General features: G+C 46.1%; 1 protein-coding gene across 1 annotated transcript; it reads right to left on the bottom strand.

The window, feature by feature from the left end:
- Nucleotides 1-1,203: 1,203 nt before the first annotated feature.
- On the bottom strand, nucleotides 1,204-13,509 carry LOC117131112. The gene is made up of 2 exons (XM_033283529.1): nucleotides 8,232-13,509; nucleotides 1,204-1,217 (listed from the first exon to the last, which is right to left on the bottom strand). Exon 1 carries the CDS (start codon nucleotides 11,414-11,416, stop codon nucleotides 9,770-9,772), a length of 1,647 nt encoding a protein of 548 aa, XP_033139420.1. The 5' UTR covers nucleotides 11,417-13,509; the 3' UTR covers nucleotides 1,204-1,217; nucleotides 8,232-9,769.
- Between the last annotated feature and the right edge of the window lie 7,314 nt (nucleotides 13,510-20,823).

Genomic DNA, 20,823 nt, shown 5'->3' with positions numbered 1-20,823 from the left:
CATTTTAAGTCTTTCATTTACTAAGTCATGTTCGAATCTGAGGTTCTAAAACAATTGAACAGATAGCACAGCGGAATATAAATGTGTATAAAATGTATTACTTAGAAACATGAGATCCGATACACAACTTCTTAATCGTTTCAGAGACAATCACTAGTTCATCCCTAGCATCATCTAACCACACGTTACACAGCCTCTCATTGACCGAGCCTTCACGGCTCCATGGCTTGAACTCTTTTTCGTACTCCCGTACGGTCCTGCGGTCTTGGACCAAATCTAGAAACTTAGCTTCCAGGCGATCCCAAGCCTCAGTAGGAAAGTATTTGCGGTTGAATTCAACTTAAAAATCCGCAAAACTTGTGAGACTTCCATTGGTGCGCTTGTCCACTGCAAGCCATCGATTATGCGCATCCCCTTCCAGGAAGTGAACCGCAATGTCTCAGACAGCAAGTTGATTGTAAGTTTCGGACCAGCCTACTCCTCCACTCATCTGCCACAACAGGGTCGGTGCTACCTGAGAATTGCTTCGTACCCAATCTGGATAGATGTTGAGGCAAACTCAGATAGTCAACCTTCTTTACAGACCTTTCCGGTGCATCGATCTCGATCACCTGAACCGTGTCCACAGCTGGACCCGTAGCAATAGGTGTAGCCGTAGCTACAGGTGTAGCTTGACCAACTGATGAATTCACTAGTGGAGTGAACAGCTGAGTCATAGCCGCCACCTGGTTACCCATTACTTTCATGGCCTCTAACAAGTCCTCTCGGGAAAGTGCTGCGGCACGTTGGCCGTTTCCTTGGCCCTTTGCTCATGCTGGTCACCATCACGGTTAGCGTTCGAGGATTCTACTTCCTCATCACTTTCCTGATGTTGCTGACCTTCTGGTTGTGTTCCCGTAAGATTGGCCTGGTCAGTCGGTAACACATCCCCGGTGTTAGTCGCAGACGGCTCGGTTGGTAACCTGGACAAATTAGCTCCGTCCGCGGCCGCTTGACTTGACTGACCGGCTGTTTTCTTATTCCTTCGGGTCTTTCCCGGTTTGCTTTTCCCAGCCTAAGGATTCAGACATTGTTAGTACAACATATACATAACATAACCGAGACAATTAATCCCTAGACCTAACTATCAAACCTCAGTGTGAGACTGAATCAGCTGGCTGCGTGTGTGTGGACTACATATACGAAATATCCTTGATTCAACCTGGATCTGATACCAACTTGTAACACCCGAATTCGGCCTCTCGACGAAACTGGACCCGTTTGCTATATAATCAATCCTTTGCTTGTTTGATTCATTTTAATCAATCCGATACACAACTTCTTAATCATTTGATAGACAATCACTAGTTCATCCCTAGCATCATCTAACCACAAGTTACACAGCCTTTCACTGACCGAGCCTTCACGGCTCCTTGGCATGACGAGAACCATCCATAGTTCCTGAAACCACAACCAGATAAGCATTAATCATAACCGATAATAGAACTGGTCGATTCTACAATGCTTGGCTTGGTTCCTAAAACATAGATAAACCTCGGACAATATACTTATAAAAAGATATGAACCTGCCTACCGAATCTTAAGTCATTCAACCAACCACCCCTTGACTTAGAATTATATAGACAGTCCAGAATAGATAAACAGAACACACGAACAGTCCGGATCGTCCCGAAGACCAATCCGTCCATCCAAATAGAATCTAGGTGCGACCGGCCTAGATGAAGTCCAGCTCAATGGCCCAACGGACTTCTTTACCTGATCCATCCTTGGGCCTGGATCCAACGGCCGAGAAAGCCTCACGCCCAAACAGGTTAGGCCAAACGACCGATCGGACCTTGCGACTCTTACCCTGGCTTAGATGAACTGTGTACTTGTCTCGACGGACAAGACATGGTCTGATCCCTAAGGAACGGACACGACCTGTCTCAACAGGCACCGTTTGGAACATGCACCCCTTCGGTCCTTGGTACCTCTTGGTCCTCGTACCTCTTGGCGTCCGTAACCCTTTGTTACTTACACCCTTTGGCAACTCACAACCTTTGGAACTCGTGACCTTTGGTAACTCACAACCCTTGGTAACTCGTTACCTTGGCCACTCGTGCCTCTTGGGACATGACCAACCGTCCAGTCTATGGTGCGATTCGAACCGACCGTCTAACTGACCAGCGTCTAGGTTAGCGGTTTGGTTATGACCGGCCCAGTCTAGGGACGTGTCCCTTGGACTGAACCAACACAACCCTTCGTGTATAATCAGAAAGAAGAGAAAGGGCCGGATAGAAACAAGACGAGGAGAAGCGGTTAGGTCTAACAGACCGACCAGAGCCACGGTGCAATCTCAAGGACCGTCAGTTCGGTCTGATGGGGCCATAGCCCACCACGTACCTTCTGAACCGTGTCAGGGTTCTCCATGCTCTTCTCCTGCTCTCGGTCTCCCATACTTGATCGGAGGTTGCTTCACAAACGATCAGATAGACGGAAACCTAACAACCACACAAACGGCCTTGCTTTGGCCGGAAACTCTCTCTCTCTTTCTTTCTCTCTCTCTACGATTTCTCTGAGTATTTTTACTATGGATTGGATGAATGAAATCGACAGAGAAGACCCCATATTTATAGAAAACGAGGGGGTAAGTGTTGCCCTACGAGGCCAGTGGATGGGCACAATCGGCCAAGGGTTACACCCTCTCGGCCGCATGCGTCCCTTCGCCAATACCGCATGGGTTTGGGTCGAACAGAGGCCCAAGGCCTTACCCAATCCCTCTGGACTTAGCCCACGGCCTTGTCCCAAGCCCCAATTGTCCATGGACTCATGGCCGGACCCCCATTGCCCACCACCGGCCCAGACCCGGACCATCAGACCGAAACCCAAACAGTCCGTCCAGCTGAGATGAGCTGACTCCCAGCTGCCTCAGCTGAGTGAGCGAGTAGTTCAGCTAGTGGAGCTGACTTAGTAGTGGCCGAGCTGGAGTGAGCTTAACCTAACTCCGTTGAGCAGGTCGAGCTACTTGTTCCATCCGTCTAGCTACCGTCTTACTCGTCCTAGCTGACTCTCGACTTGTATAAGGTTAAGTCTAAGTTTCCTTACGTCCTTAACCTTCTTATCTGGCCATGGAACGCTTGTCTTGATGTCCTAAGCCTGACTAGTATGTTTCCTCAAACCATGGCCGTCCCAATGATCCTATTCAGAATCCGGGATGTTACAAGTCTCCCCCACTAGCAATGAATTCGTCCTCGAATCTGAGTCATGTGTTTCACCCAACACAAACTGGTCAATCCATTTTGGAAACGTGGCCTCCGTCTCCCAAGTGGTCTCTTCTCGACCATTACAATCCAAAATGACCTTGACCATCTGGATTGTTTTCTTTCTCATTGATTTTTCCATCCTATCTACGATCCGAACCGGCCTTGTTTCCAAAGTTAGGTTCCTACCTAGATCAGATGGTATTTCTGGTATTAAGACGTCCGATCCGTCAAGCACTTCCGGAGTTGGGAGACATGGAATACGTCATGGAAGGCTTCCATCTCGGATGGTAAGTCCAACTTATATGCCACACTACCCACTCGTTCTATGACTCTGAACGGACCTTGGTATCTTGGATCTAATTTCCTTCTACAAGAAATCCGCACTCTACCTTTAATGGTAATCATTTTGAGATAAACCATATCACCCACTGCAAACTCCAGTTCTTTCCTTCTTTTGTCAGCGTAATGTTATTGTCTGTCCTGTGCGGCCCTCATCTTGTCCCGCACGGACTTGATCTTCTCCGTGGTTTCCTCCATGATTTTGGGGCCTATCATGCTGCGCTCCCCCACTTGGGTGCAGCATAACGGTGTCCTGCATGGTCGTCCATACAGAGCTTCGTATGGCGACATGCCTATACTGGAGTGGAAGCTGTTATTGTAGGCGAACTCCACTAACGGCAAATGCCGTTCCCAGGAATCACCCCAATCGAGAACACATGCTCGAAGCATATCCTCCTGCGTCCGTATAGTTATTTTTCGACTGCCCATCCGTTTGGGGATGATAAGCCGTACTCATGTTCACTCTGGTTCCTAAAGCTTTCTGAAAAGCTTGCCAGAAGTGAGAAGTGAACCTCGAATCTCTATCCGAAACTATACTTGAGGGTACTCCATGTAGCCTCACAATCTCGTCTATGTACTTACTCACATTCCGGTCGAATCCATCAGTCTTTTTGATGGCCAGGAAGTGGGCAGACTTGGTCAGTCGATCAACTATTACCCAGACAGCATCATTCCTATTCCTAGTCGTGGGAAATCCTGTCACAAAATCCATCGTGATGTGATCCCACTTCCATTCCGGAATAGGGAGGCTCTAAAGCAGTCCACTCGGAACTTGTTGTTCGGCCTTGACGAGTTGACACGTAGGACACTTGCCACCCATTCGACCACATCAACCTTCATGCGTATCCAATGATACTATTGTCTGAGATTATGATACATCTTTGTCACTCCAGGATGGATCGAGAATCTAGACTTGTGAGGTTCCCTAAGGATCTCGTCCTTTAAACTCCTATCATTGGGTATGCTGATCCGACCATGAACTAAGATCATACCGTCCTTGGCGATTTGATACTCAGTCAGGTCGTTCCGAGCAACCGTCTTCAGGTTCTCGTCCTGATCTTGGGCCGCTCGGATCTGGGTAAGCAGGTCGGCTTTATTCGCCACCTCTAAACCCCGTGGTCTGTCCGTTCTGTTCAAAGCATTTAAACAAACGAAGCGTTCCACCTCATCCGGCTCGTCCGTTCCGCTTCCGACCACGACGTCTTCTCGCTTTCGGCTCAAGGCGTCGGCCACAAGGTTAGCCTTGCCTGGATAGTAATTGATGTCTAGGTTGTAGTCGGCCACGAACTCCATCCACCTCCTCTGCCTTAAGTTTAACTCAGACTTTTATGGTCCGTAAGTATCTGGACTTTGGCCCCATATAAATATGATCGCCAAAACATTAAGGCGAATACTACCGCAGCCATTTCAAGATCATGGGTGGGGTAGTTTCCCTCATGTTTCTTCAGCTGCCTTGACGCGTAGGCAATGACCTTCCCATGTTGAGTCAACACGCAACCGAGTCCAGTGATGGACGCATCCGTGTAGACTTCATAAGGTTGGTGTGCCTTCGAAAAAAACAGGACGGGCGCGCTAGTCAGCATATCCTTAAGTGCGGAGAAACATCTCGTACACTCATCAGACCATGTGAACTTAACGTCTTTCCCAGTCAACCGTGTCATAGGTTGAGCCAAGCTTGCAAATCCCTGCACAAACTTTCTATAGTAACCTGCCAGCCCTAGGAAGCTTCTAACTTCTGTGGCACTGCGTGGTCGGGGCCAATCCTTGATTGCCCTGATCTTCTATGGATCCACTGTGACGCCCTGGTCAGAAACAATATGACCGAGGAACCCAATACTCTTTTGCCAAACACTGCACTTGCTGAGTTTAGCAAAAAAGTTTGTGCTCTCGTAATCGTTCCAGCACAGCTCTCAAATGTTTCCGATGAGATTCCTCGTCCTTGGAGTAGATCAGGATATCATCAATGAAGATGATCACAGATTCATCCAAGAAGTCCTGGAACACGCTGTTCATCATTTTCATGAATGCAACAGGTGCATTAGTCAGACCGAACGACATCACTACGAACTCGTAATGGTCGTACCTGGTCCTGATTGCTGTCTTCCTAATGTCGTTTGGCTCTATAGGAATCTGATGATATCCCGAGGCCAAATCGATTTTAGAAAACCACTTAGCTCCTTTCAGCTGATCCAACAGCTCGTCTATCCTAGGTAACGGGTATTTGTTCTTCCCAGTTACCCTGTTCAACCCTCGATAGTCGATGCACAGACGCATGCTACCATCCTTCTTTTTCACAAAGAGGACTGGTGCACCCCAAGGGGAGCTACTTGTCCGTATGAACCCCTTGTCAAGCAATTCTTCCAATTGCTTCTTTAGCTCGGCCATCTCGGTCGGAGCTATTCGATACGGACTCTTGGACAGCGGATGTAATAACCCTCATGAGCAGATATAATTTTGGTCGAGAAAACTCTTTAAGATCAGTTTGCAGATTGATCGATCAGAATTTAAATAAAAATTAACCCGATAAATTAATGTCTCGACGGGACTGTCTTGTGGTCGAAAGACCTTCCTTGATAGTTTGGTCGAGTCTTATATATATTTTGGTCGAATGTTTATTAAGCTGAACGAGATTTTCCAAGAGCCAAAGGACAAGGAATATTTGGTCGAAATATTATTCAGAATTATCAACCAGCTTCCTTAATAATCTTGACCCGTCTAATGCCATAACCTCCTAAGCCAGCATGCTTGTTTACTTATCAAGTCACATGTCATGCACCTTCCTGCTTGCTTGCTTATGTAGTAATGGGCACATGCAAGTCACAAGCTGCTTGCTGTGCTTGCTCATTAATTCAGTCACATGATTGTCACCAGCTGCTTGCAGCTTTCTTCTTGGGAGGGAAAGGACAACAGCTTGTTGTTTGGAAGTGACTCAGCACGCTGACCCTTCCCGTGGACTGTTCGGGTGATTTTGGCCAACGTGGGATTTCTGGTCAGTACACACAGGATGTCCGTGGGTGTCCGCCAGCACACACAGGACGTCCGTGGCTGTCCATGGCTGTCCGTCAGCACACACAGGACGTCTGTGGCTGTTCGTGTGTGTCTGTGTGTGTCCGTGTCTGTCCATCAGAACACACATGACGTCCGTGGCTGTCCATCAGTACACATATCAGCACGTTGGTCCTTGGAGTCAGCACGTTGACCCTTCCCGTGGACTTTTCGGGTGATTTTGGCCCACGTGGGCTGTCTGTTCAGTACACACAGGACGTCTGTGGGTGTCCGCCAGCACACACAGGACATCCGTGGCTGTCCATGTGTGTTCGTGTCTGTCCGTGTGTGTCCATCAGCACACACAGGACGTCCGTGGCTGTCCATCAGTACACATATCAGCACGTTGGTCCTTGGACTCAGCACGCTGGCCCTTCCCGGGGACTGTTTGGGTGATTTTGGCCCACGTGGGCTGTCTGTTCAGTACACACAGGACGTCCGTGGGTGTCCGCCAGCACATACAGGACGTTCGGGGCTGTCTGTGGCTCTCCGTTAGCACACACAGGGCGTCCGTGACTATCTGTGTGTGTCCGTCACCACACACAGGACGTCCGTGGGTGTCCGTCAGCACACATAGGACGTCCGTGTGTGTCCGTCAGCACACACAGGACGTCTGTGGCTGTCCATGTGTGTCCCTGTGTGTCCGTCAGCACACACAGGACGTCCGTGGCTGTCCATGTGTGTCCATGTGTGTCCGTCAGAACACACAGGACGTCTGTGGCTGTCCATCAGTATACATATCAGCACGTTTGTCCTTGGACTCAGCACGCTGGCCCTTCTCGTGGATGTTTGGGTGATTTTTGCCCACGTGGGCTGTTTGTTCAGTACATAGAGGACGTCCATGGGTATCCGCCTGCACACACAGGACGTCCGTGTGTGTCCGTCAGCACACAAAGGACGTCCGGGGTTGTCCGTGTGTCTCCGTCAGCACACACAGGACGTCCGTGACTGTCTATCAGTACACATATCAGCATGTTGGTCCTTGGACTCCGAACGTTGACCCTTCCCTTGGACTGTTCGGGTGATTTTGGCCCACGTGGGCTGTCTGGTCAATACACACAGGACGTCCGTGGGTGTCCGCCAGCACACACAGGATGTCCGTGGCTGTCCGTGTGTGTCCGTCTGTGTCTGTCAGCACACACATGACGTCCGTGGCTATCCATCAGTACACATATCAGCACGTTGGTCCCTGGACTCAGAACGCTGGCCCTTCCCGTGGACTGTTTGGGTGATTTTGGCCCACGTGGGCTGTCTGTTCAGTACACACAGGACATCCGTGGGTGTCCGCCAGCACACACATGACGTCTGTGGCTGTCTGTGGCTGTCCGTCAGCACACACAGGACGTCTGTGGCTGTCTGTGTGTGTCCGTGTGTGTGTGTGGGTGTCCGCCAGCATACACAGGATGTTCGTGGCTATCCGTGGCTGTCTGTCAGCACACACAGGACGTCCGTGTGTGTCCGTCAGCACACACAGGACGTCCGTGGCTGTCCGTCAGCACACAAAGGACGTCTGTGACTGTCCGTGTGTGTCCGTCAGCACATACATGACGTCTGTGGGTGTCCGTCAGCACACACAGGACGTCAGTGTGTGTCCCGTCAACACACATTGTGTTGTAGGCACACGGGGGTAATCCACGAATTGATAGAATGGTGGAACCAAGGTTTAAACCTGAAAACAAAGAGAACCGATTTTTATGAGTTTTTAGAGTTTTATAATGCAAACAGAAACAAATATGAATATGAATCAAAATGATACTATGAATAAAAACAAATAGAAAAATGATAGATTGATGAATATGGGATCTTTGTTGCTGGATGTGTATCACTCTCAACATGGATCGATGGATGGAAGATGAATGAAGATGGAACCGGTCTTGCTGGATGTGTATTACTCTCAAGATCGATTGGTGGATGGAAATGGGATGATGGACGCCACAAAGCTCTGTGAAAGGAGGCTTTGATAAGTCTGGATGCTCAAGAGCTGCTTCTCACAATACTCTAAGACTTAGAACAATAGTTTTGAGAAACTAGAAAAACTGTATTTTCATTCATAAAAGTTCAAGGGGGATTTACAATGAAGAAACAACTTGAGCTTTATAGGCTCGACTACTGGGACCCTCTAACAGTCATAAAATGACATAAGGAAACTAATAAAGTCGAAATAATAAACTTGGAAGCAAAGGAATTGATGGCTCCATGAAAACTAGCCGTTGGAGGCTTTATGATTAGAATCTTGGCCAAAGAATGTAGATGGTGTTCTCCTTGTATCTGGACGGTTTAAGGGGATAACTAAGCTTCCTGGGAACCTTCTTGATGGTTTGGAGGGTGCTGAGGTCGTGCCTAATCTGAAGGAAAAAGAGCTGTTGGAGCTGGATGGCAAGAAGCTCCAAATAAGGCAAGTTGGGGTTAATGAGGATCCTCCTGATCCTATGTAGGCTGGTGCATGGAATGAACTTGTATGACTCTTCTGGACCATTGGATAGACTTTCTGAATGCATAGATATATCTCCTGGTCGCCAATGTCTAGTTTGAAGCTGATTGAACCGGTTAGCTTCCAATTGAGGCAAGTGTAGAACTGGTTTGGCCGGTTTTGGAGATTGGATCATAACTTCAAAATTCCGGGGCCATTTTTCCTGATCTTGGGCTTTATGGAAACCTGAGAGATCCCTCTTGAGTCCTAGGATGGGCTTTGGTTAAGGCCGCTCCTTCCTTGGGCTGGAATTGCCATCTAAAGTCGGATACTCGCAGATGGACGGGCTGGAAAACCTCTGACTTGTAAAATTCATAACTTCTTGCTCCGTGAATAGTTTTGCTCGATTCCAATTGGGCTGGACTCCTTCTTGAGTTTATAATCCAATAAAATTGGTTTCATATTTAAATTCTTTCTGGGTGTAGAGATATACGCCTTGGACCGAACCTCGGTCGTTGATACCTCCAAGATGGACGGTTTGGACGGTTTGGTGAGACTCTGGTTGAACCATGGATTTCGTGACCACAACATCCCCTCCCTCTTGACAAGGTTTCGACCTCGAAACTATGTAACCTGCACCAAGATAGAGCAAGTCAGCTTTCATCCTCTTTTGAGATTCTAAAACCTTACCTTGAAACTGTTTCGGTTTGGGAATGGAATTTGTATCAGGTGGTTATCCTTTGAAAAAATAGGAATGGATCACGCCTCTGCTCTGGAAATGGTCATTTCTTATCCTCTGGAGTTGATGGTCCTTCAAATTTTTGGTGGCCACGTTTCTGATCATCTTTGGAGTTGATCCTCCTAGCAACATAAGATAATCTGGTGGGATTTCTTTGAAGCTTTCTTCTTTGCAACCTGAAAAATTCTCAACATTCTGGACAAAAAGCAAGTGCATTATATCTGTCATTGAAATATTAAGAATATTCTGATCTAAAAGGAATCTTACCATAGGTTTTGGAACTTGAACAATGGATTGTTCAGATTTCGGTTTCCACTTAGAAGTGGGTTCATGGCTGAGCTTAGGGTCTGGTTCTTTCTTTGGAACTACAATAAGCTTATAGCTTTCATTTGTTCTCCCTGTACCAAGAACACACACGTCACTACTAGTATCCAAAGGTGGTGTTAGAAACTTACCTTGGTGGGATACTTTTATGACCGGTTTTGCTTCTTTAAGCAACATGGACAACTTTGTGTCTTGAGCCATCTTCTGGTCTATCACAAGGGTGACGCCTGGTGATTTCTTTCTTTTGAATTCTTGCTCCTTAAGTCCTGTTACAACACCTTTTGACAAAGACAAGTGCATTACACAAGATCTTGGAACCAATAAATCAGATTGAATAAAACTATCACTTTTCATAGATAAATCTGTTTTCTCTTCTAGTGATGTTTCTATCAATGCTTGCTTAGTAGGACAAACTACAGCATAGTGTCCTTTCTTATGACATCTATAACATGTCTGATATTTCAAATTCTCAGAGTTAGAAGACTTACCTTGGCTTGTTGGCTCTTCTTTATTTGTGTTTAAAATCTCTTTGTCTTTTGGACTTAAATCATGGACAACTTTTGATCTCAACAAGGATGTTGAGTTCGTCTCTTTCTGGACCTCAGGACCTGTCTTAACATTCTTGGACAAATACAAGGGACTCATACAAGTGGTAGATGATTCATTAACTGATTTATCAAGTATAGGACTTACCTTAGCCATTACTTGGACAATAACAGGTTCTGGCTTTTCTTTGGAAACATGAGTTAGATACCTCCTTGGGTATATCTTTCGGATCTTAGAACTTGTGAGTTCTGGTGAAAATTCATCCCTCATGACTTCCTTAAGGTCTCTCCACGTTTTGATAGCTGGCTCCTTGTAAAACAATCTATCATCTTCTTCTTGTACCCACCATTTAAAGGCATTACCTCTTAGTTGATCAATGGCATAAGATAGTCTCTCTTCTTTCAGAATGTTGTTGTAGTGAAACCATTCATCAAGGTTCCTCTCCCAAAATAGGTAGCTTCTTCCTCCTGAAAATGTAAAGAGTTCAATTTTATCAGCAAAAGATTTATGATCAAACCGAGAATTAGCAACATGATGAGTATGGGTTTGAGAAGTTGGATGTTGATTGATCCTTGAAGGATCTGGTGGCTTGGGCTCAACATAGACAGCCTCTGGTGCATCTCCAAATCTCCTTTCTCCTTGCTGTGGACGTTGGACTCGTGCCTTGTTTCTTTTCCTCAACTGAGCAATCCGATCATTGATCTCTTGCAAAGCTGTCAACTGTTGGTTCTGTTTGGCCATCTGACTTTGGCCGTGTGTTTTTCCTACCATGGCTTCCTGAAAACACTCTCAAAGATCAAGTGAAGGTATGGAAAAATCCTGGTCGAATCAAAATAAGAACCAAAAATGCAAGCTAATTAAAATTAAACCGAAAAATTACAATTATGAACCGAAATGAAATAAACTATGCTAAAATAATTTTTCTTTTGGTTTTCTCAATGCAAAAACGAAATGAATCAATATGGAATGACAATTAACACAAGTGAAAAGAAAATATGGAAAGAAAACAAACACTTATTTTTTTTTTGAATTTTCTTATGCAAGAAACAAATATGAAAATGCAGATTTTTTTTTTTTTAAATGAATGCACAAAATCTAAATATGGCAAGTGGAGCTGGGGGAATGAATGCAAACAACTAGACAAGTATTTCAAAAGAATTTCGTGGATCAAACTAGACAACTCCTTCTTCTTTAGTTTTCTTTTCTTAAGAACAACAATAACAATGCAAAAACTGTTTTTTTTTTTAAATGAAAACAAATGCAAACAAATATGAATGATGCAAGGATACAGTGATCTGATTCAGGAGCTTCAGCTCTGATACCAAAATGTTGTAGGCACAGGGGGGTAATCCACGAATTAATAGAATGGTGGAACCAAGGTTTAAACCTGAAAACAAAGAGAACCGATTTTTATGAGTTTTTAGTTTTATAATGCAAACAGAAGCAAATATGAATATGAATCAAAATGATACTATGAATAAAAACAAATAGAAAAATGATAGATTGATGAATATGGGATCTTTGTTGCTGGATGTGTATCACTCTCAACAAGGATCGATGGATGGAAGATGAATGAAGATGGAACCGGTCTTGCTGGATGTGTATCACTCTCAAGATCGATTGGTGGATGGAAATGGGATGATGGACGCCACAAAGCTCTGTGAAAGGAGGCTTTGATAAGTCTGGATGCTCAAGAGCTGCTTCTCACAATACTCTAAGACTTAGAACAATAGTTTTTGAGAAACTAGAAAAACTGTATTTTCATTCATAAAAGTTCAAGGGGGATTTACAATGAAGAAACAACTTGAGCTTTATAGGCTCGACTACTGGGACTCTCTAACAGTCATAAAATGACATAAGGAAACTAATAAAGTCGAAATAATAAACTTGGAAGCAAAGGAATTGATGGCTCCATGAAAACTAGCCGTTGGAGGCTTTATGATGAGAATCTTGGCCAAATGAATGTAGATGGTGTTCTCCTTGTATCTGGACGGTTTGAGGGGATAACTAAGCTTCCTGGGAACCTTCTTTATGGTTTTGAGGGTGCTGAGGCGTGCCTAATCTGAAAGAAAAAGAGCTGTTGGAGCTGGATGGCAAGAAGCTCCAAATAAGGCAAGTTGGGGTTAATGAGGATCCTCCTGATCCTATGTGGGCTGGTGCATGGAATGAACTTGTATGACTCTTCTGGACCATTGGATAGACTTTCTGAATGCATAGATATATCTCCTGGTCGCCAATGTCTAGTTTGAAGCTGATTGAACCGGTTAGCTTCCAATTGAGGCAAGTGTAGAACTGGTTTGACCGGTTTTGGAGATTGGATCATAACTTCAAAATTCCGGGGCCATTTTTCCTGATCTTCGGCTTTATGGAAACCTGAGAGATCCCTCTTGAATCCTATGATGGGCTTTGGTTCAGGTCGCTCCTTCCTTGGGCTGGAATTTCCTTCTAAAGTCGGATACGCGCAGATGGACGGGCTGGAAAACCTCTGACTTGTAAAATTCATAACTTCTTGCTCCGTGAATATGTTTGCTCGATTCCAATTGGGCTGGACTCCTTCTTGAGTGTATAATCCAATAAAATTGGTTTCATATTTAAATTCCTTCTGGTTGTAGAGATATACGCCTTGGACCGAACCTCGGTCGTTGGTACCTCCAAGATGGCCGGTTTGGACGGTTTGGTGAGACTCTGGTTGAACCATGGATTTCGTGACCACAACACACAGGACGTCCGTGGCTGTCCATGTGTGTCTATGTTTGTGATGAGGCCATCCAAGTAGAGGTTCCCATAGTTAGGCGCGGTCCGACTACCCGGAGTGGAACCAGGGCCTTGCGAGAAGGTTTCACCAAAGCTGTCCAGCATATCCTTGATCAAGATGGACAGACTGACCAGGACCAGCTGCTGATTGAGAAGATGGTCCAGTTGAAGATTCAAGATCAAGCCGGCCCAAAGGAGGTTCAGGACGCGGCCGACCCGATCCAGTTCAGACTCAACCAAGCCGGACTTCTCATTTCCACATCCGAGCTTGGTCCAGACTCAGTTTCCATTTCATCCACTCCAACTCTTCCCGGTTCTGAGATCTAGCCAACCACCAAGGGGAGTAGCATGTGTTGTACTCTTTTTCCTCACCAGGTTTTGTCCCATTGGGTTTTCTTGGTAAGGTTTTAATGAGGCAACATGCAAGCATGCTATTAGCCTTGGTCTAGGCCTTCTCAAACCGACAACCAGATGTCTGGTTTATTTTAATTTATTTGGTTAAGACTTTGGGCTAATGTTTCAGCCTCATTTTCGGCCAGCTTGTTTAAGGCCTTTTATCTTTGAGTCTCATAAGGGATAAACCCTATATAACTCCATGAAGTTGGCGATTTTTGCCTAAGTCTTTTATGAAATAATTTTCCCTTTGCAAACCTAAAACCCTAAGTCTTTTTCTGTGAGAAACAAGAGAGAGCAGCCGAATCTTATCAAGCTTCAAACCACCAAGCTTGTGGCGATTCTTCACCTCCATTCCATCCATCGATTTGCCTTGAGAGTGATACACATCCAGCAAGGCAAATCCCATAGCTATCCACCTCCATCCACTGTTCTTGTTGAGAGAGATACACATCCAGTAACAAGGATCCATCCCCCATACTTCTATCCTTCTTTATTTTGTTCTATCTTGCATCATATAGTTCTAGATTTTTCCATTCATTATAAAAAAACCATAAAAAGCCATATTTGCTTCTGTTCTTCATTAATCATATTGTTTACTTTCTGTTCATTATTTTGATTCATAAAAACACATAAAATAGCATCCTTTGTTTCAGGAACCAGATCGGCCATCTCCCACTCCATCGCGTCCGTCTAGCCGACCCATAGCCGTCCGTCCGTCCTGTCCAGTCCGAGTTCTCGAACCTCAGACCGTCCGTCTGTGCAGTCTGATTCTCGGCCTGTATCATTTTGGTATCAGAGCTCAAAGCTCCTACACCTTCGGTTGTATCCTATCCTTGCTAGTTTTGTTATTTGTTTGGTTCATCATCTTGTCTTTCAAAAAAAAAAAAAAAAAAAATTTTTGCACTTGTTCTTGCTGTTCTTGGCGAGTTCAACTTGTTTTCTCCTAGACACGGTTAGTGGGATGATCCGATCGCACCAAGACTGGGCGGTTAGGACGAACGGTTGGGAATGACCCAAAAGGCACGAGTTGTCAAGAGTCATGAGTGTCCAAGAGGCACGAATGGCCAAAGGGTACATGTTCCAAACGGTGTCTTTCGGGACAGGTTAGGACCGATCCTTATGGATCAGCCTATGGCTTGTCTAGTCAAGACAAGGTCACGGTTTGTCTAAGCCAAGGTAGAGTCGCAAGGTCTGACCGGTTGCTAAGCCTTCCGGATTAGGCTTGAGGCTTACTCGGCCGATTGGATCCAGGCTTAAGGCCGGATCAGGTAAGGAAGTCCGTTGGGCCATTGAGCCGGACTTCATTGGCCGGTCGCACCTAGATTCTATCCGGTTAGACGGATTGGTCTTTGGGGACGATCCGGATCTGTTAGTGTGTTCTGTTTATCTATTCTGGACTATCTATCTGATTCCAAGCATTGTAGAATCAATCCGTTCTATTCTCGGTTATGATTAATGCTTATCTGGTTGTGGTTTCAGGAACTAAGGATGGTTCTGGTCAAGCCAAGGAGCCGTGAAGGCTCAGTCAGTGAGAGGCTGTGTAACGTGTGGTTATATGATGCTAGGGATGAACTAGTGATTGTCTATGAGACTGTTAAGAAGTTGTGTATTGAATCTCATGTTTCTAAATAATACAAAGTTTATACATTGTTATTCCGCTGTGCAATCTATTCCTTTGTTTATGAACCTCATATTCGAATATGACTTAGTAAAGAAAAGACTTAGAATGAATCAGACAAGCAAAGAAATTAATAAGTAAGCATTCGTATCCAGTTGGGTCGAGAGACCAGGAACGGGTCTTACAAGTTGGTATCAGAGCATGCTTGATTCTAGGATAGTTGGGTTATGTAGTCCACACACACACACACAGCCAGCTGATTAGGTCTCACGGTGAGGTTTGATTGCTTAGTCTAGGGATTGTTTTGTTCTGTGTATGTTATTGTGTTTTGTACTAACATTGTCTGAATCCTTAGGCTGGAAAAAGCAAATCGGGAAGGTCCCGAAGAAGTAAGGGAATGGCCGGTCAGTCTAGCCGAGTGGCCGTGGATGGAACTAATCTGTCCGGTTTGCAAACCGATCCGGCCGCGGCTAACGCGGAAGATGTGTTGCCAACTGATCAGGCTAACCTTACGGGGACGCAACGGGATGGTCAGGAACATCAGGAGAGTGATGAGGAAGTGGAATCCTCGAACGCTAACCGTGATGGTGGCCAGCGTGAGAAAGTGGCCGATGGTACGGCCAATGTAACCGCAACACTGTCCAAAGAGGACTTGTTAGAGGCCATGAAGGTAATGGGGACTCAGGTGGCGGCTATGGCCCAACTGTTCACGCCATTAGTGAACTCCTCGGTTGGCCAAGCTACGACCGCCCCCAAAACCAATGGTCCAGTTGTGGAAACGGTCGAGGTGATCGAGATTGATCCACCATAAAGGACCCGGAAAAAGGTGGACTATCTGAGTTTGCTTCAGCACATCTCCCGTCTAGGGACGAAGCATTTCTCAGGAAGCACCAATCCTATTGAGGCAGACGAGTGGAGGAGTAGGCTAGTCCGAAACTTCAGCTCAACTCGTTGTCCCGAGGATTACAAGAGAGACATTGCGGTTCACTTCCTGGAAGGGGACGCGCATAATTGGTGGCTGGCTGTGAACAAGCGCACCAATGGAAGTCTCCAGAGTTTTGCGGATTTCGAAGATGAATTCAACCACAAATACTTTCCTGCAGAGGCTTTGGACCGTCTGGAAGGTAGATTCCTAGACCTGATGCAAGGCTGCAGGGCCGTACGTGAGTACGAAGAGGAGTTCAACCGGCTCCGACGGTTTGTTGGAAGGGAACTTGAGGACGAGACAGTCCAGGTTCGTCAGTTCATTCGAGGCTTAAGGCCGGAGCTGAGAACCCACTGTTCGATCCGCACCTTCAGCACCGTCAGAGAGCTGTTTGAACGTGTGGCTTTTTTGGAGTCTAACTTGGCCGAAGAAGCCAAGCTTAAGACAAAGTCGCAGTCTGTCCCGACGGGTAAGATTAACGACCGAAAGAGGAAGTGGGACCAGGTTGAAGGAGGCATGGCCTCTAGTGGACGACCTGAATGTCCCAAGTGTGGTAAGAACCATCCAGGTGAATGCTGGAAAGCCATGGGAGCTTGTGTGAGATGTGGCAGCTTGGATCATTCCATCTGAGATTACACTCGACCAAGCCGGACTCAGGGCCAATCCAGTGGCAGCGGCTCTCGGACTTGTTTCCATTGCGGCCAAAGCGGACACTTTCAAAGTGAATGTCCTAAGCGGCAAGGAGAACAAGGGAACGGTCGTGGAGACACAGGAAAGTCGACCCAGAGCAGGCCGACCACAACACCAAGGGTGTATGAGCTGTCCCGAGACGACGGAGCTTCTGGATCGTTTGATTCGATCTCTGGTAATTTCTGAATTTATCTGTTTACATTCAATATAATGCTTGGTCTGGAACCTAGAGTGGCTAGGGGATTCTGATGTGGGTCATATATAGGGACCCTCATGATTGGTGGTGTGAAACCCACGTACTTTTCGACACAGGGGCTACACATAGTTTTGTGAGTCCGGAACTGGTCGGAAAGGGTCTGTTCTGCCTCTGTTCTGGGGATAATTCGAGACTAGTGAGGGCGGCCGGTGGGCAAATCATGCACTCATTAGGGCTCATGACTAATATCCCGGTAATGATCCAGGAGAAAAATCTGCCTGTAGATCTGATTGGGTTGCGCCTACAGAATCACGATGTGATCCTAGGCATGGATTGGTTGGGAAAGTATCGGGCCACTCTCGACTGCCACAGAGGATGTGTCTGGTTGGAGACTGAACCTCACCCGATCCAGTACAAAAGTCTGAATATGAGTCAGGATCTGGATAGAGTAGTGGTGTCAGCAATCCGAGCAGAACGGATGCTTAGACGGGGCTGTGAAGCATATTTGACCACAATTACCACTATGGAGCACGGCAGGTCTGATGATCAGAAAGATCTAACTGAGGACCCATTGGTGTCTGAGTTCCCAGATGTGTTCCGTTCACTACAGGGTGTCCCCCCTGATAGGTCGGATCCATTTACGATAGAACTAGAACCAGGGACAGCTCCGCTGTCCAAGAGTCCGTACCGAATGGCTCCGGCCGAGATGGCCGAGCTAAAGAAGCAATTAGAAGAATTGCTGGACAAGGGGTTCATACGTCCAAGTAGCTCTCCTTGGGGTGCACCAGTCCTCTTTGTGAAAAAGAAGGATGGTAGCATGCGTCTGTGTATTGACTATCGAGGGTTGAACAGGGTTACTGTGAAGAACAAGTACCCGTTGCCCAGAATAGATGAGTTGTTGGATCAACTCAAAGGAGTCAAATGGTTTTCTAAGATTGATTTGGCCTCAGGGTATCATCATATCCCTATAGAGCCAAATGATATTAGAAAGACAGCATTCCCGACCAGGTACGGCCACTACGAGTTTGTGGTTATGCCATTCGGTCTGACCAATGCGCCTGCTGCATTCATGAAAATGATGAACAGCGTGTTCTAAGACTTCCTGGACGAATCAGTGATCATCTTCATTGATGATATCCTGATTTACTCCAAGGATGAGGAATCTCATCGGAAACACCTGAGAGCCGTGCTGGAACGATTACGGGAACACAATATCTATGCAAAACTCAGTAAATGCAGTTTTTGGCAGAAGAGCATTGGGTTTCTCGGCCACATTGTGTCCGGTGAGGGCGTCTCGGTGGATCCAGAGAAGATCAGGGCAATCAAGGATTGGCCTCGACCATGCAGTGCCACGGAAGTCAGAAGCTTCCTAGGGCTGGCAGGTTATTATAGAAAGTTTGTGAAAGGATTTGCAAGCTTGGCTCAGCCTATGACACGGTTGACCGGGAAGGACGTTAAGTTCACATGGTCTGAGGAGTTTGGGAAATGTTTTTCCGCGCTTAAGGACATGCTGACTAGCGCACCCATTCTGGTTCTTCCAGAGGCTGACCAACCCTATGTGGTTTATACGGATGCGTCCATAACAGGACTAGGTTGCGTATTAACCCAGCATGGGAAGGTCATCGCCTATGGGTCAAGGCAGTTGAGAAAACATGAGGGAAACTACCCCACCCATGACCTTGAAATGGCTGTGGTAGTGTTCGCCTTAAAGATTTGGCGATCATATTTGTATGGTGCCAAGGTTCAGATACTTATGGACCATAAGAGTCTTAAGTATATATTCACCCAGCCTGAGTTAAACTTAAGGCAGAGAAGGTGGATGGAGTTTTTAGCTGATTACGATCTTGATATCACCTATCATCCGGGAAAGGCTAATCTGGTCGCAGATGCCTTGAGCCGGAGAAGGGTCGATGTATCAGCTGAACGAGAAGCGGACGACCTGCACGGTACGGTTCGTGCCTTACGGTTGAACGTATCGACCAAAGAGTCTTAACCACTCGGATTAGAGGCGGTCAATCAGGCCGACCTGCTTACCCGAATTCGGTTGGCTCAAGGTCAGGACGAGAACCTGAACAAGGTTGCTCAGAATGATAGGACGGAGTACCAAACTGAAAAGGATGGTACCATCCTAGTAAACGGTCGGATCAGTGTTCCTAATGATCGAAGTCTAAAGGAAGAGATTATGAGGGAGGCTCATAAGTCCAGATTCTCGGTTCATCCTGGTGCGACCAAGATGTACCAGAACCTTAAGAAGTTCTATCATTGGATCCGTATGAAGGCAGATGTCGTGGAGTGGGTGGCCAAGTGTTCCACTTGCCAACTCATCAAAGCAGAACATCAAGTCCCTAGTGGGTTATTGCAAAACTTGCCTATTCCAGAATGGAAATGGGATCACATCACAATGGACTTTGTGACTGGGTTCCCTACCACGAGGAATAAGAAAGATGCGGTTTGGGTTGTGGTTGATCGCCTAACCAAATCAGCACACTTCCTGGCTATCAAAAAGTCGGATGGGGTAGATCAGATTGTACGTAAGTACATTGATGAGATCGTCCGACTACATGGTGTGCCGGCAAGCATAGTTTCAGATAGGGATTCAAGGTTCACATCTTACTTCTGGAAGGCTTTCCAAAAGGCTTTAGGAACAAGAGTGAACATGAGTACAGCCTATCACCCACAGACGGATGGACAGTCTGAACGTACGATCCAGACATTGGAAGATATGTTGCGAGCATGTGTTCTACACTGGGGTGATTCCTGGGAGAAACATCTACCTCTGGTAGAATTCGCTTACAACAATAGTTTCCATAGTAGTATTGGCATGTCGCCAACGTGCTGATATGTGTACTGATGGACAGCCACGGACGTCCTGTGTCTGCTGACGGACAAACTGATACAGGCCGAGAATCAGACTGCACGGACGGACGGTCTGAGGTTTGAGAACTCGGACTGGACAGGACGGACGGACGGCTATGGGTCGGCTAGACGGACGCGATGGAGTGGGAGATGGCCGATCTGGTTCCTGAAACAAAGGATGCTATTTTTATGAGTTTTTATGAATCAAAATAATGAACAGAAAGTAAACAATATGATTAATGAAGAACAGAAGCAAATATGGCTTTTTATGGTTTTTTTATAATGAATGGAAAAATCTAGAACTATATGATGCAAGATAGAACAAAATAAAGAAGGATAGAAGTATGGGGGATGGATCCTTGTTGCTGGATGTGTATCTCTCTCAACAAGAACAGTGGATGGAGTGGATAGCTATGGGATTTGGCTTGCTGGATGTGTATCACTCTCAAGGCAAATCGATGGATGGAATGGAGGTGAAGAATCGCCACAAGCTTGGTGGTTTGAAGCTTGATAAGATTCGACTGCTCTCTCTTGTTTCTCACAGAAAAAGACTGGGTTTTAGGTTTGCAAAGGCAAAATTATTTCATAAAAGACTTAGGCAAAAAATCGCCAACTTCATGGAGATTATATAGGGTTTATCCCTTATGAGACTCAAAGATAAAAGGCCTTAAACAAGCTGGCCGAAAATGAGGCTGAAACATTAGCCCAAAGTCTTAACCAAATAAATTAAAATAAACCAGACA

This window comes from Brassica rapa, unplaced genomic scaffold, assembly GCF_000309985.2.
Source record: "Brassica rapa cultivar Chiifu-401-42 unplaced genomic scaffold, CAAS_Brap_v3.01 Scaffold0860, whole genome shotgun sequence".
NCBI classification, from domain to species: Eukaryota; Viridiplantae; Streptophyta; class Magnoliopsida; order Brassicales; family Brassicaceae; genus Brassica; species Brassica rapa.
The sequence above is the reverse complement of the archived record's forward strand: the minus strand, read 5'-3'. Positions and strand labels throughout refer to the sequence as shown.